At 40.6% G+C, this 17,763-nt stretch overlaps 1 protein-coding gene across 3 annotated transcripts in view; it reads right to left on the bottom strand.

Moving 5' to 3' along the window:
- The window catches only part of SH3GL2 (SH3 domain containing GRB2 like 2, endophilin A1), an 88,089-nt gene extending 82,485 nt beyond the window's left edge, over positions 1-5,604 (bottom strand). Inside the window, exon 1 of one of the 3 annotated variants that reach the window (XM_058827040.1) lies at positions 5,358-5,604. In XM_058827040.1, coding sequence (XP_058683023.1) covers positions 5,358-5,402 — 45 coding nt within the window. In that variant the 5' untranslated portion in view covers positions 5,403-5,604. Of the gene's footprint in view, positions 1-2,923; positions 2,944-5,357 lie in introns of those variants that run through there. The other 2 variants (XM_058827042.1, XM_058827041.1) reach the window with 2 other exon arrangements.
- Positions 5,605-17,763: the final 12,159 nt, after the last annotated feature.

Raw genomic sequence — 17,763 nt, forward strand, 5'->3', positions numbered from 1 at the left:
CAATAATACCATGCTCTAGCTCAGTTTTCTCTCGTCTCAATTATCTCCATATACTTAAGAAGGGATAAGCACCACCATTGTCCATCAGGGGCCACTACCTGAGAAGAAATTGAGAATCAGTCACAGAAGTTTCTGGAAAGCAGTAGAAGGAAGACATTTTAGCTCTAAGACAAGAGGTTTGGAGGATGTTTAGGCTGTCCCTGAACATACCACAGACTTTCACTGATAAAAGGGCCATGAGTCTGCTTCATCAGGGCACTTCCCAGTAAATGCTGTCCATACAGTTTCTCTTCAGATGTACTCACAGAATGGTAGCAGCTTCTTCAGGCCCACAAAACAGATTTTCAACTCTGTCCCTCTTGCCGAACTTTTAAAGGCCAAAGACTTGACTGGTACACTACTACGTCATGACAGTCAATGTTCAAGCTCCTCAACCCTCCATCCTTCACAAGAAATACGTCAGACCAACTCAGCATATCCCTTCTATTTGCAATTAGGGGCTACGTAAAACTACAGAATTTTCTGCACAGTAATCTCTGCAAAACCTTCTTCAATTAAAATGGGTTTTGCTGCTCCAGCACTTTTATGAAGCATGCTATCTATCAGTACGTTAGTCATGAGGACACATTTAAAACTCAAAGACAGTTATGCATGAGTGACCAAGAGTGTCCAGGTCTTCCTTGTTATGTAATAATTCCAGTTAAATGGAAGTCAAGATTTGAAACAAAAAACTGGCGCAAGCTGTATTTTGAGAACAGCATCCATGGGTATTCTTTGCCTCCAGACACCACTGAGAGAAAACTTAGAGATGGGTGTCATTTAGTGCTCCAGCTTTTATATAGATACATAAAAATCGAAAGTGTATCCATCAGTTGGAAAGATACTACAGTAATAGATGTTTGAGAAATCTTAAAAAAACCAAAAAAACACCATGATTGTTTTAGCACACAAAGCAGCGGTTCCTCCAATCAGATTTAGAAACAGAGTTTAGAACTGGTGCAGACTGTTTAAGCCATCTACAACTCAGAAGAGTTACACAGTATCCAACTAAAGCGCAATTTAGATTAAAGTCAATTTTTCACCCTTTCAATTATGTAACATCAATAAAGGACGCATTGGAATGATGCCAAATGTGAATAATGTATCTGGCAATCAAGCTAGAGTGCACAAACAGAAGGAATTTCCCTACCTGCTGTGGAAATAATACCCTCTGTAGCTAAGTATTTTTTTTTCTAAAAATAGTCTTTATTTCCAGATCAAAAATTTGCTCCCTTTCCTTGATCTCAAAAGGTAGCGCTCCACACTGAGAGCAACCAACAGGTTGCTGGTGGTACGTGTCTCTTGGGCAGAGGTTTTTAGCGGCCTGTTCGGGCACTCTCCTCAGAGCCACACCACCCTGCAAACCTCTCTCCTTCTCCCTTCCTCAGACTGCTCACAAGTTTCCACACCACATGAGAAGGGAGCTCATTAAGCACCTAAGTGGCACATGACACAGCATTTGCACTAAGAAAAATAAAATGCTGCCCAGCTTTCCAGACCAACTCCCACACATACCTTTGCATACACAGGAACTGACCATTACTTGGTGGATGAGGCTGTGAGGAAACATGGAAGGAGAAAAGCAGACCCAGCATGAGTCCAGCTTCAACCACAGTCAGCTGGAAAATACAGGTGATGTCCTATCACTGGAAAAGCACACACAGCTCCCCCTCAACACGGTAGGACAGTCAGGAACATGTTATGAATACACAGTGTGCTAGAGATTTAGGAAAATATTGATATTAACAGAGAACAGCAAAAATTGGTTAGTTGGAGTTTGTTTAGTAACTGGATTCCAGTGAAAAACATTTTATATACTTCTGACCAAGGAATTAAAAAAAAAACACTCAGGCAGATAAACCCTGATATTCTCTTTTTCACAACAGAACCTGCGCAGACAGGCTCTGAATCAGCACAGAATCCCAGCAAGACCACAGAATTTTGTGGACAACAGGATAGTTAGGCAGGAGTCTCATTTGTTTCTTATTAACCAGCAGAGTCATTCTCTTACTGTGCCATTCACAGGTTACCTTCTTAAAGAAGGAAGCACAGTACTTTCCACCTAAAGTAAGGGTATCTAAAAGCTACTGACAATGATGAGTGGAGTGGAAGCAATTTCTTCAGATGTTTCTTTCAATATCAAACATTTTTCTCTACAAAACTGTATAAACTGGTTAACTCGGTCTTGGTGTTGAGACAAATTTAATCATGATGTATCATAAAAGCAGAATACAGTGGTAGAAAAGAAACCATATAACAGGCCTTTGGTTCAAACCACCACACTCATACTGCTATTTAAATGTCAGTCACATTTATTCAGTTGTGTCAAATGGAACATCAGATGTGGCCATTCCCAGAATTTTTGTTAATCTCCTTCCCTACAAAATTATTACTTTCTGAAAGCTTTGTTTTGACTGTGCCTCACAAGAGCCACATTATGCAATCAATGCAGTCATGTGGAAACAAAGCCCATGCTATTTTAAAACAAGTCTGTTTAAATACCCCAGAGTGTCAAATCTGTGTCACCCAAAGTGATTGTGGTGGTTTTAAAACTGTGCATAAATCTGTAGGAAGCAATATTCTCCCAGTTACACCATCATACATAGCACTACTGGCAAAGGAGTCTGCGTGCCTGAAGAAAAAGGGATTTTTGCCATTTGGTGGCACGGCACTTTGCTGCCCATTTCTGGAAAAACACTCTTTAGATCACTCTTCCTAGCTTCAGGATGCATGATAGATCTGCAGCAGCATGTTAACATTCAAATGGGGTTATTTCTCCTTCTTAGGTACTTTGTGGTTATTAGAAGTAAATGAATAATCTAACCCATTCCACACTGGCCAGTGTAACATCTTGCAATTGTGTATTCATGACTTCCAGACTCACCCTGCTTTTACAAACTCAGGAAGATTTCTCTAAACTTTATTACTCTGCTGCACAGACGTAAACCTGTTAGCTTTTCTGAGAGGCAAAACGGTGAACAGTCGACTCATTCCAGAAGGTGTAAACTATCTTCCTGCTCTTCAATGACTCACTCCTGCTGCAGCTGGTCCATGAAAGTTGACAGGCATTAAGCTCTTCAGCATGGCTTCTAAACTGGCAGTACTTCATGCAGGTTAGTTTGACATTTCACAAGACAGAAAACAATAAATGAAATTAAATAAATTATTTATATTCTATAAAATAATCCACATGTGTTCTTGATACAACTTGGGACTCTACTAAAACAGCACATCAAATAAATTAATTATATTAGTAAGAACCAAATCAATAATTTAGAATTTTTGAAACTTCCTGTTTGTCTGGTCCTATCTGTAAAGCTTCATTCATGCCAGCAATGTCAATCTGTATTTCACCTGGGGTTTAATCACTAGTCAAAAGGATTACTCCCTGGAGCAAGGTCAGTACAACTATGTCATGGATTTCTCACTCATAATGCAAATGAGCCAATAAGCAGGTCTGTCTTCAACATACTTGTGAGTCATTCTCATACGTGAATGTGTCCTCATGGCCTGCGTGGAAACAAACTGAGAAAGTCAAGGCTGGGGTCAAAAATCCCTGGGTCATCAGATGTCAGGCTGTTAAATCTGGCATCAGAGACTGAAATATTTTGGATCCAGACAGCTAAAACTCTTCCTTCCTTCTAAATGACCGTAGTGCTGACAATCAGTGTGAGAGTGTCATCTGAAGGACAAAACATCATGTACAGACCTTTCACACCATGCTCCCTCAAAAAAAAAGATGTTTTCCTCTGCTGCTGTAGATGCATTCTCGTTAGCTTACAATAATGGAGAACTGAGACCTCTAGTACTAAAGCTTGCCTGCTTCTTAAATATGGATAGCACAGCCACTGAAATTCATATTTTCAGTACCAGAACTCATTGCAGTAATGGTGATTCCTGAGCTTCTCATAGCACCATAGGCAGCAGGGGAAGAAACAACAAAGTAGCAGCAGATGGGCGCTTCTGGATGGGCTCAGGCACCCTTACCTGCTCCTTATGGCATCTGTTTTGAGCGCAGCCGTTTTCTTTCAAGGCTTATTTTACCAATGATGCAGCACAATGTGGCATGAAAGGTGAGACACAGTGTTATTCAATGCCTGCACGCACCTATGCAGGACTTGGCATAAAACCATTGCATTCAGAGTTATAATGTGTCCTGGTGTAACTGCAAGGTATGGAAAATCAGAATTTGGACAAATACTTGGATTAAGGATCATTCTTTCAGGGAATACTTCCCCACAGTGCGCAAGAGATGAGATACATGAGAAAGGGAAATACATGGGTGATGAAAAGTCTAACAGCTGAATATACCTTGTTTGACCACATCTACAGATTGCTTGCTGTGACCAAGACTCCTACCTGAAGATGTCTGCAACGGCAAGTAGTAGGAAATAACTGGAGATTCTGTACTTAGTTACAAACAAACAAAACACCCAACCAATCCATCAACCAAAGAAAGCCCAAAAAAACCAAACCAAACCAAAACCAGACAAACAAAAAAAACCCAAAACCACACCACACCACCCCCCACCCCCACCCCCCCCCCCAAAAAAAAAAAAGCTACACTGCACAGGTCTTGGTGTCAGCTTTCTAGATCCAAAGCAATTCCTCTGACTTCCATTGAAACCAATTCAGACTTAGCCCCAAAGCACATTGAGTCAGGAATTGTACCCAGACTGTAACACACAAATTTTGCATTATGAAACAATTCAACTACTGGTGAAACACTCACCCTGACCTTCTTGCAATATCACACCATGCCTAAAGCAAACGGAACCAAACCTCATTACTCAGATTTCAGCTGTGGTCTAGACCCACAAAACAAAAAGGTCATGTTTATTGCTGTTTCCCCGAAGTCAGGCTAAAACAGAGGTGCATAGACCTCGGTAGGGAAGGTCGGAGGCCACGGCGGGATTTGCTCCAGCAGCTGTCCCCGCGGGCTCCAAGCGCGGAGGTCAGGGGAGCCCAGGTGCCACTCTCGCACCTCGAGACCCCTGCCCGCTGCCGCAACGCGGCCGGAGCCGAGTGGGGGGAGGCGCGGCGGCCCGGCAAGCCCCGGCCCTCCACAGATAGGTACCCCTGTAGACCCAGCGCCCTCCGTGTACATTCACGCTCCGCACACACCCGTGAGAACACACGGCCCGTCGCACGCTCACTCATCACGCACGACCAGGCACAGCATCCGCGCAAACCCCCTCACCCTGCTCTCACTCGAACGGAGACCCGCGCACCACCCCGCACAACGCACACCCGTGCATGCCCACGCACACGCCGGCCGCAGCCGAGCGCGCCCCACGCGCGGGGAGAGGGCTCGGTACCTGCGTGGCTTTGTGGAACTGCTTCTTCAGCCCGGCCACCGACATGGCGAGGGCAGCGCGCTGCAGCCGTCAGGAGCGGAGCGGAGCGGAGCCGAGCCGAGCCGAGCCGAGCCGAGCCGAGCTGGAGCGCCCTGCCTGCCCGCACAGCACCCGCGCCCGGCGGAGGCTGTCAGACGGCGACGGCGGTGCGGGAGCGCCGTGACGTCAGGGCAGGACGCGCCGCCTCCGGCCGCCCCCTCCCGCAGGTGCCCCGGCAGCGGCCGCCGCCGGCCCGGGGACCCGCGGCCCGCCCCCGCCTGTGGCGTAAAAGCCCTCGCACACGTGTGTCCGGACGGTAGACAGAGCACTCGTGGGGCGCGGACAGCCCGGGATGGACACCCGCGCCCCGCAGCGTCGGCCCGGGTGACGGCCCGTTCTCCGTCCTCCCCGCCTTGCGCGGACCTCGGTCTCGCCTCAGCAGCCTCCCAGGCAGGGATCGGGATATTCGTCCCCGCGGGACATCACCCGCGGAAAGGAGCCAGAAAAGAAATTGGCGGAGCAGTAATGGGGGCAGGAGAGGAAAGCAGTAACAAAAGAATATCAGTGTTAGCCAGTTTTCGGGAAAAATAAAAACAAAAAAAAAAAAAAAAAAAGCGTTTCTAGCCACGCCAGCTTCTTTGGGCCTGATTGTGCCTCGCTGGAGCACAGTTTGTAGTCAAACCCCGGCTATTTGGGATTCTCTCAACAAATGCTGTTTTCTTCTCCCGTCAGATTGCCAGTGATGCATAGAAAAGCACTTCTAAATCTTGCCTGTTTCAGCCTGCTGGTGTGGCTGCTGGCTGGAGACCAAAAGCCTAGAACCCAGATAAAAGTCACGTACTTTAGCAGTTCTGTGTTACAAACACCAGCAGAACAGTAATTAGCAATTATTAGGCTCTGCCAGCAAAAGACTAAACAACATGAGCAATGTGATCCAAACACAATGATCCTTCTCTGCAGGCTGAACCAGTCACTGCATATGTGTGCTGCAAATTAGCACAACGGAGATGCACACTCACAGCTCATCAGCTGTTCGAAAGCAGCCACACTACATTGGCGTTTAATTCCATCACAACACTCATCACTCAAGCTAGTTAGTCAGCATTTTCAGAAGCACCTAAAGCTGTTTAAAAACTCTGTGAGGGCTCGCCATGGTGCTACACGCAGGCTTGTTGCACCTAGCCATACCGTGCTGCTGCAGTCTTCAGGCACACATAGCATCTCAGCCTGACCAGGTATGGGGAAACGGACGATGGGCATCCAGAGGCAGAGCCTGCCCCCAGATCACTGATACAGTGCAGTTCCTGGAAATGACTTGCAGTGAAGAAAAGGATCTGAAATGGAAGTCCTGTGAGTGCTTTTGGAAGCATTATCAAAGTCGTTCATCCATCAAGAACGGCACAATGAGAATACCTCTGTTCTCACTAGAGAGTGGGAGATGGTAACAGCCTTGTCCTGAGCATAAGTAGGAGGCACTGCTTTCTGGCTCAGGCCCAGGTCTGCACAGAAACACTTCCATCCACTCTAGTAGTAATATTGTTTTAAAGGATGAAAAATGAGACCATATGGTCATGCTAGGCAGAGAGTGGGAGTCTCCTGTGCCAGCCATTGTGCTTTTAACGAAAAACTCCCATTGTACCAAGTACTTGGGAGAGGGCATTTCATTCTGGAAACAGAGTAAGAACTAAAAAGTAAACCTATGATAATTATAAATGCCACAATATTAAATTATTCTTATAAATTAAGAATATATTTGCATGTTACTGGATAACTGGAATTCCGTGGTAACATTTCAGGATCTAACTTTTGCTGGCTATTTTCTGTCTGCTAGAAATTTTATGTGGAAATTTCATAAATAAATAAATAATAAATAGACATATAAACGTCTGACAAATTCAGTACTGGGGTGATGAGCTGGAGATACAAGGTATCCTTCATTTTCAAGGGTATGAGACCCCTTCTGCTCCCACTGCCTGTTGATTGAAATGATGGTATGGTGCCTGGCTATAAATCAACCCAAATCATAATTGAATGCCCTGGCTCATCTATATGTAGACATCTATATGTATTCACACAGCTGTATCTGACACTTCTACTACTGGTCACACATCTTTCCTTTTCTTTTTATTTAACTATGTTTTCTATTTCTTTTAGAATATCTATATTACTGGGAGTGGAAAGTATTATCTTTACTAAAACACAGTTCATGTGTATCAGTGTTAATGGACTTAAAACCCCTTTGTGTAAATTAAATAGTGACACTTCTTGGACAAAGAAAAATTAATTTAGTGCCTGCTCTTTGGTATATCATGTCATTTATGATTTTTTCTCCTGGAGGAATTTAAATAATGCTTTGAAATTAGCTTCAGTGAGGTGACTTCTGGTTTTAATAAACTATAGCAAACCATAACAAATTATGTTTGCCTGCAATGTATCACATCCAATTCTAAAATATTTTTATGTATTTATGAGATCTATACCTGTAAGTCCAAACCCCATTTTTAAATGAATAAATATAATAGATTAAGCACTTTTTATTCCACATGGAAAAAAAAAATTCTAACAATAACTCAAGAATATTGCCATTGTTGCAGCTGCAAGAAATAATCAAGTGCAAGTAGGACAAAGACTTTTGTAGGTGCAAGCCTAGTCCTTTTCTTTCATGGACTGTTATGACATTAGGTTGTAAATCACTATAGTTCTTACATAACAACAGTTGAATCTGCAAATTTAGAACTGCATTCTCATTCTGAGTCATTTAGTGAAATGAGTAGAAATATTCACTTCAATAGGTCTTCAAGAATTTGATTCATACTTAATTGATGCAGCTTTTTAGATTTTTTTTCTCTTAAAAAGCAAGTAGGTAATTCAACAGCACAAAGTCATGTAAAGCATAATAAAACCCACTTGATAAGTTGTGTACCAAAATTTAAAAAAAGTGCTAAAAATACAATTAAAACATTAGCAAAAACTGTTTGCTGAAACAAAAAACTAATTCCAGGAGAAAATGGCATGGATGCTAAGTCCTAAATCACTCTGTTCAGCACTCAGATAATAAAATCATGTTGAAAAACTAAAGATAAATATGATGAAATGAAAAAAGAAACTGGAAGGCATTATTAATATGAATTTTTCCAGATAAGTAACACCAAATAAAAATAGAAAAATATTCTTAGAGTATACATTCATATTTTACTGAGGAAGAATTTTGGTATTTATAAAGTTCCCTATGGTGCTATGTCAGTAATTTTACACTAAATATTTGTTGATATTTGCACAATAGTTACTTAAGACAGAAAAACATGAACATCCTTATGAATAGGAAAGGCTCCACAGAAGGTTTGCTCACCCACAACTGATCAGAACTTTGTATCTCAGTCAGAAATTAAGCCAGAAATTAAAAATCGGAGCCCTCATTTGAAATCTAATCTGGGCTACACTACTACAGGTCAGCTGGCAAAAACATTTAAATCCAAGATGTGTAAATCAGCAGGCAATGAATAATTGCATGAACATTAAAATAACACTGGCCTTTTAAAAGGGTGAAAGATGGGCATGTAAGTGTGATACATAAAGCAAACAAACAAAAAAAATCTGTTATTGTATTATCTCTTAAAAAATTTATTCCTTCACTGATTAGGAAATACTTTTTCAGCTTGTGAAGGTAGAAAGGTGCTCAACACATAGGCAATAAGTTACAAGCAAGGGAAAATGGAAACATCTAACAAGGATAGAATCAAGGAAGAAAAATATCAATAACCCCTATCCTTTTTTTGAATTACAGAAACCCTTTAATTTAATTTCACACAAACCAATAAATAAAAGGATTAACAGCATTGTTCTTATCAGTTAAGTATCATTACTCTTCCAATCAGAGTAGATACAGTTTGAATAGTTGAATTCTTGTGTGTTTCAACCATAGCATAGATTATCCACATTTGGTAGATTCATCCTTCCAAATCGTCTATCTCCAGTCTCATGAATTTAAAACATGCATTTTCTTTCTTAATAGATGATCAACAGATGAGTTTTCCTGAAATGTCCAAGAGTTCTTCCTTATAAAAGTACAAAAAGCTTGACTGGACACAATACCATTGCTTTCATAATATTCTTCCTCAAATACTGTTTGTTAAAGTACAGCATGATTTTTGTCCCCATGCCCAAAAGAAAACAAGACTTGTGTTCTTTCCATCATACCTTAGTAACAAAGACTTTTTTGCTTGTCTTAACTGATGGAAGCCTTTTCTGACAGGATGCTTTTGATAAGAGTATTGCTGAGCTCTGTCCCATCTGTTCCCAAAGATACTTACTTACTTCCAGTCCATGTTCTTTGAGGTGTGCTATTAATCCTGCCGTTCTGTGTGAATGTCATGCCTTGTCCATTATAATTACATATTTGAAAAATGCAAGACAATGCCATCATGAACTTGTCTTTTTGGTTTACCACCAGCACTAAACTAGTTAGTTTTTGCTAATTGCTCCATCAATTATGAAGAGAGAGCATGGACAGGTTCTTTCCAAGCTTCTAATATCCTTTAATTTTGTTGTTGCAAGAAGTTAAATAAATACTTAGATCCCTCATTTATGAATACTGCCTAGTCTGGATAATATATATTTTAAGAATCACATCTAAAATTAATTTTCAGCCACCTTAATTTCTTTAAGTATTATTTTTAGCTATGTTTTGTAGGATCAGCCACTTCAGCACAACAACCAAGAATTATCAGAAAAATACCTGCAAATAAGACACAGTCTTTGGCCTATAAATCTGTAAACCAGTTTGCAGCTAGGGCACCTCACAGCACTGAATAACCTGGATCGATTTCAGAGATGCTGGAGTACCTTACACAGTTATTTATGTACTTGATGCATTGTCTAGGCTCTGGTGTCTTAGTAGGCCACAAGTCCTGAAAGTGCGTTTTGGACATCTTCAGGTTGTTTCTAGTGTAGACAAGAGGCATGCATAGATATGCCTGTGTCTGTGTGCATACAAAAGAACAAGAAGCATGCCTGAGGTGTGCAACTTAGATTTTTGAATCAAAAATTTTAATCAGCAGAACAGTTAGGCAAAATTGCTCATACTCTGTCCCTTGTCTCCTTGCAACAGATGATGAGCTACTAAGCTGCACAGATGCCAGCACAGCCACATCCCCAGCTCCCAGGAAACTGAGCATATTAAAAGGTAAGCATCATTTGCTCTTCCTTAAATTAATGAGTGCTCCTTCTGATCTCTGTGTTGGTAGGCAGTTCCCCACAGTACCATATCAGCAAGATTGTCATAAATGAAGCACTGCAGCAAGAATAGACATATTTTAAGATGACTTAATCTAACGTAGGCATAGTGATATATTTCATCTGTTTGCTTAATTACAGTTTCATTACATATAGATGTATAACAATATGTTCAGAGAGATCATACACAGTGAGAAATTATCACAATTATATTCATGTTGAAAACTTCTTACTCAGGTTTTCAATTCTGTGCTGTAATTCCAGTTGTACAGAACTGACCATTTTGTATTTACTTTTATTTTTAATTCCAGTGGAGATGTTACAAAGTATTTTAACCTTCAAATACTTTTAGCCTGCTGTCTGTCTCGTGATGCACAAGTAGCTAACACATGTCTCGTGATGCACAAGTAGCTAACAATGCATACCTTCTAAAGAAAATTCTGGCTCTTGAGACTAATAGGCCTGAGAATCAGTCGGGCCATTTTTTCTCAAGTTGCTGAAAAAAATATCTTGGATCACTAGAAATGCCATTCAGAGGGACCTGGACAAGCTTGAGAAGTGACCCAAGGTAATCTAATGAGATTTAATAAGGCTGAGTGCAAGGTGCTGCACCTCAGTCAGGGCAACCTCCAGTGTCAACACAGGTTGGGGATGAACAGATGGAGAGCAGCTCTGCCTACAACTTGGAGGTGCTGGGGGATGAGAGGCTGGACATGACCCAGTCCAGACAGCCAACTGTGTCCTGGGCTGCATCCAGAGCAGCGTGGGCAGCAGGGCCAGGGAGGGGATTCTGCCCCTTTGCTCTGCTCTGCTCTGCTCCTCTCTGGTGAGACCTGCAGTGCTGCATCAGCTTTGGGGTCCCCTGCACAGGAAGGACATGGACCTGTTGGAGAGAGTGCAGAATGGGCCACTAAAATGACCAGAGGGATGGAACACCTCTTGTGTGAGGGAAGACTGAGAGAATTGGCATTGCTCAGCCAGGAGAAGAGAAGGCTTTGGGGTGACCGAATTGCAGCCTTCCAAGTATGTAAAGGGAGCCGACAGGAAAATGGAGAGAGACTGTTTACAATAGCATGCAGTGACAGGACAAGAGGAAACAGCTTCAAACTGAAAGACAGTAGATTTAGATTAGATATTAGAAAGAAATTCTTTACTGTGAGGGTGGTGAGACACTGGTACAGCTTTCCCTGAGAAGTTTTGGAGGCCCCTTCCCTGCAGGTATCCAAGGCCACATTCTGAGCAGCTTGGTCTAGTAAAAGGTTTCCCTGCCTCTGCCCATGGTAGGGGATTTGGAACTAGATGTTCTGTAAAGTCTTTTCCAACCCAAACCATTCTATGATTCTGCTCACTTTTCAAATTTATTTTCTTTTATGGAAACATGGCTTGTTTAGTAAGGACAAAACACTACAAACAAGTTGTGTTGGGAGATTTGTTGGGAGGGAATTACAGAAATACTGGATGAAACTGCAACACCTTCCAAGGTGCCCTTTTTAGGGACTTCATTGCAGTTAAAATAATATTCAGAGATTGAAATAACCAGCGCAGTCAGCATGAAACAGCCAAAGTTTCATAACAACTTATATTAGAATAAGAGCTTTAAATAACAAACAGATCTCTCCGGTTTGGAGCAGTCAATGAAGCAGTGAATTCTAGTTCAATGATGTACCATTAACTCTTAACCTCTGTCATAAAGATTTCTTGACCTGTTGCTTTGGATGTTATGTACTGTGAATGGAACATCCAGATCCTTCTCCCTCCATTTTGAGCTCATGTTGTTTGTTTTTTTCTTTCCACTAGTTATGTAAAGATTAAGAGCTTCACTAAAAATCTTGCAATAATTATCATCTAATAATGCCATGTACTGCACCAAGTAACCAATCCCAGGTAAGCACTGTGCCGGGGACCTCAATCTCAAACACGAGTGCCTTGAGTTCTCTCACCTTGATGTTCAAGCTGGAAAGAAAGAAGCCTTTGTTATTCAGCATACATCATGCCGTCATTAAGTGGACTGTTCTACACTCACTAGGCTTGCTACTCTACAAGCACCAGCCTTAATAAGATCATAGAGCATCCCAGGTTCCCAGCCTTGTGTTTCCATCCCGACACTGAGTAAGAGAAGCTGAAACAGGGAGAGCCTCCAAGCTTGGCATCACCCACACAGCTTCCATATTATAGATTCCTTTCTGTTAATTAAGTAAACAGTACACTTCTCTCAGCTATCAAGATGATTCATATTCCTTCTCTTCCCTACACAAGAGGGGCTTTCAGAATTCCTGTGTAGATTTTGTTGTCCATCATTTGTATGACTGGGCTTGGGTTACAACAGAGTTTGTACAGTTATACAGAAAGTGACAAACTGGATGTCAAAGCTTCTCCAGTGGCTAAGGTGAAGTCATACAATTAATGAAATTGTCTTAGTTTAATTGATTACGAACCACTGTTTGGACTAACCTCAAGGCTAGAGAAGAAGAAAAAGAAATTAATTTTTTTTCTTCTATAAACATAAAATAGAAAACAAACAAGTCCCTCTGCCCCACTGACTATAAAAATCCTCAAAAACCAATCTTACCCTGACAAAACAAAGATAGCTTGTCCTTTCTCTGTAGCTTGTGATTCTTTGCTGCAGGGCCTCTCAGGGATTTTCCCCAAAAACATGACAAAGTAGTTCACAAAAACATTGTGGGATTATCAAGGCGTATTTTCTCATGACCTTTTCTATACCTGCATGAGGGACTCTGTAATCTCAGAAGGCAGGACAGGGTGAAACAGCCAAAGTTCCTGGTGCTTCTTCTAAACTTGCACTTCATTGTAGACCAGATAGAGCATCATAAAAGCAGGCAGCAGATTCCTGTTAGAAAGGCTCCAGTCTTTAGCCTTTTAGCATTTAAAATGTAAATACCCCTTAAGAAGTGGGAGCAGAATGTCAACAAGAAAAGAATGAATCTTAAGCACTCTCCAAACTCCTCAACCCATCTCTTTCTTTAGTAGCCTAAAGGGGTCATTAGTGTTTCCTAGACAATATTTTATAAAATTACATCATCTCTGGGATTCTGTGACACGTGGTTTCTTTGAAGCACTGGCTAGCTCATTTCATTCCTTCCTGACCAGATTTTAGCCAAAAGGTACAGTTTTTTGTTTCCTATTTTATCTCCACCATAGACCCACAGCAATCATTTTTATTCCAGAGGGTAATAATGCTACTTTTGAGAAAAATTCAGAAATTAGCTAATTCTCATGGATATGCTTATGTCAGAGGTTTAATATCCAACTGTTGCAGGGAGTCACAGCCACTTCCACCGGTTAATTGAGAACCATGCATTTTTTTCCACATGCTGTTATCACATTTCTCTGCTCTTTCATAATCTCGTGTATGATATTTGAGCCTGGCACAAAAAAAAAGTTAGGAGGAAAAGCGTATTTTACAAGTCATTGATACATTATACAGTCCAAAGAGACAGTATTTAGCTAATTCATAAGCATCTCCCCAGGTTTTTCAATGGAAGTAGCCTTCCTCTACTTTGTGTTCAAGGGCATCCACAACTTCTCTGGACAACCTGTTCCAGTGCCTCACCACCCTCAAAGTAAAGAATTTCTAATCTAATATCTAATCTACATCAGCCACTCCCCCTTGTTCTACCACCACAAGCCCTTGTCAAATGTTCCCCCAGCTCTCTTGTAAGCCCTCTTCAGGTACTGGAAAGATGCTATAAGGCCCCCATGGAGCCTTCTGTTCTTTGGGCTGAACAGCCCCAGCTGTCTCAGCCTTTCCTCATAGGACATGTGTTCCAGTTCTCTGATTAGCTTGTTGGCTGTCCTCTGTACTCACTCCAACAAGTCCATGTACTTTTCATGCCAGACATACCAGAGCTGAGTGAAGAGACTGCTTCAGGGGAGGTTTCCCCAAAGCAGAACAGAGGGGCAGAATCCCCTCCCTCATCCTGGTGGCCACGCTGCTCTGGATACAGTCCGGGATATGTTTGGCTTTCTGGGCTGTGAGTGCCCATTTACAGGTCATATTCAGTTTTGTGTCCATCAATAACCCAAGTCCTCTGCTGGGCTTCTCTCAACCCAGGTTTCTCTCATTTCCCAGGTTTAATTCATGTTTGGGTTTGCCCCAAAATAGGTGCAGTTTCTTACACTTGTCCTTGTTGAATTTCATGAGATTCACATGGGCTCACCTCTCCAGCCCATGACTGTGCAGTGCCTGGATGGCATCTCTTCCCTCTAAAGTATCAACTGCATCATTCAGCTTGGTGTCATCTGCAAAGTCAGTGAGAGTACATCTAAGCTATCTCTGTATCGCTCTATTTAATTATAAAGAGATAGATCTACTTCTAAAGGAGAAGTTAGCTGATTCATCTGTCTGTTTTCAGATGACAGGACTGCCTTCTATTCTGTCAATAGTCTCTAAAAGATAACTAGATCGTCACCTTAGATGTGGTCTCTTTAGTACCTAAATGCCTAAAACTAGGCATTTTGCTAATTATAATAATTCTTGGGACAGAGTAGAAGAGAAGACTGCATGGGTAGAGTGAGGGAGGTACATTTGTTTATTGTATTAAAAATACAAAAGAGGTGCAGAAGACAGATTGTTACAAAGGGAAAGATATAGAAAAATATTTCCACTTCTTACTAACTGAAGATTGTATAAGTAAACCAGTCATTGACACTCACTTGGCAGATAATGGTAGGTTTTCAAGACAAAGAATTCACAGCTTACCTGATAAGTCCACAGGATTTTCCCAATGCTATTGTTTCCCTAGAGAGACTGCAAACCACTATAAAGAGATTATTTAATTCATTACAAAAATAGCCTGAAAGCCTCATAATGATGGAAGGGGAAAAGAGAGACTGAAGAGCTAATGATAGAAATAGTTAGAGGCAGTTAATTATAGTTAATTTGAGTTGCTTATTTTAAAATATTTGGGGAATCCTTGTAATCTAAATGTCCTCCCCCCTTTTCATTAATACTTCTTTCTTTTTTTTTCAGTTTGTGTCTATTTCAGATACTCTTCATAATTTGCCATTAGTAGGCTGCAGCTGCTTGTCGAAAACCTCACTTGTTTGAATTTTTTTAACTTATAAGTGACCTTTATGTTTTCTTTAATAGTAAGTTTAGAGGGGCAAATCTTGAAGGCTGCCTTCTTGAAGAAAAAATATTGAAATAAGACAATAACTTCAAAATTTATGATACTTTTTGAAGCAAGAACCTATTTCTAATCATACTTTTTCCTTATAGCTTGAAAGAAAGATCATTTGTGGGTTTGTTATGTTTGCAACATAACTTCTTTGCCAGTAATGCCACTTTCACTGCAATCAGTTGGTTTGTCTTCTAAATGTACCAGCAATTTACACTGAGGCTTTGCTAAAGTGCGAAAACAATACCTCAGAATCAATAAAAATATGCTGGTATAAACATCTGGCATATTTAAAAAATAATTTTGCTGGAAACTATTTTGAAAATATTTTCTAATGGAAATATTATGTGAGACTGAGGAAGGAAAGAGAGATCTGGTTAACATGGGAGGTATCTCCCCTCCCAGTTAAACAGATAGAGGCATGCTTTGCTGAAGTGCCAATGAGACTTCCATAAGACCTGTATGTAAACAGCAAAAGTAAACTGTATTTAATTAAGTACCTATAATATTTTGTTGAATTGTGAATATTTTATATGTAGGTTGTTAAAAAAAAGGATAATATTGGTAAAATCAGGCAGGTTTTTGGTACATTTAGTGTCCACAACTTTTTGCAGAAGGCTTCTTTTTCCAAGTATGCCAGTCTGAACATCCAATATGAGGGAATTTCTTTCCCTGCAGACTTGAAGGGCCTTCTAAAAGATGATTTTAAACTTCCAGTGGTGCAGTGCTTGCTCAGCACATTAACTAAAATGTGTTTCTGATATTCTGCCCCAAACTCTCCTTCTACTGCTTCTTGGTTTATACTTCTTAAATGAAACATTCATATTAAAAGTAAGATCCATTTTAAAAATCCCAATTTATGTGCACAGTTTCATTTGCAAACTGAAATTTAAGACTAGTTAGAAAGTCAGACCTTCCACAGAGGAGATAGAAATTTTGCAGAAACACTTTTATCTAGCAAAATTTCATTTGGCTTCATGAAGTTAAATGTAAAAAAAACAAAAACCAAAACCAAAGCAGAAAAAAAAAAGCAGATTCTGCAATAAAGTTATCCAAGTATTAAAAAATATTTTTTTTATTTTGGAGAAGAACAACGAAAAAGAGTAAGAAGATTTGCTTTTGCCCTGCTATAAAGAGAAGTGCTTAAATGCTCTTTCCATCTGTTTTTCGGTCTTTCAGAGCCCCCTAGGGTCTTTAGAACTGCTCAAAGTGGAAGTGCTCTGCACTTGCCTCTGTCATAATGCTTGAAAATTGGTAACTGACCCTGGATCACGGGTCATGTAGCACAGTGCTGTCATCAGACTATTCTCCCTAATGTAGTTTTAAATACTTCAGCAACATTTGTGAATACAAGACAAAGCAGGCCACCTGCTCCTAGATGTTGATGGAATGCCAAGAGTCTAACCTGATAGTCAGAAATGAGCAATTGAAGGGGGAACTTACTGCTTTCCCATTCAACATCCAAGACTTCAGGCAGTGCCAAACTATAAATATCTTCAGTTCAAGCTGCTTAAGGTCAGTAGATTAGCATTAACAGTAAGGAAACCTCAGTGCATTAAACTCTTATATCATCACAAATTAGTAGATATGTTTAGAAAGCAAAAAAAAACAGTATATAGTAATTGTCCCAGAGAAATTAAGTATGAAAGTGTATGTTGTGATTCTGTGCTCAAAGCATATTAGGCTAAAAATTTTGCAGCTTTGTTCTTACAGCTATTAACAAACCCTTATTTTAGACCACTTCCAAAATCTCAACATTGTGCTTTCATAATTTATTCATAGAAAATGGGAAAAGACCAAGCACAATTGTTATTCCATGGGGTACTTTCAAAAAGCACCAAATCTCAATCTTTCCAATTCCTGTTCTGCATGATCTCTACTACATTATTTTTATCACATGTTTAGATACTTTCAGTTATGCCACTGTAGAAAGAGACTAAAAATGTGCATCGTATCAGACACCCAACTTGTATTAATCATTGAAGGAACAGTCTTTCACATACATTTTCAAATTCACA

Source organism: Poecile atricapillus, chromosome Z (assembly GCF_030490865.1).
Source record: "Poecile atricapillus isolate bPoeAtr1 chromosome Z, bPoeAtr1.hap1, whole genome shotgun sequence".
Classification (NCBI taxonomy): Eukaryota; Metazoa; Chordata; class Aves; order Passeriformes; family Paridae; genus Poecile; species Poecile atricapillus.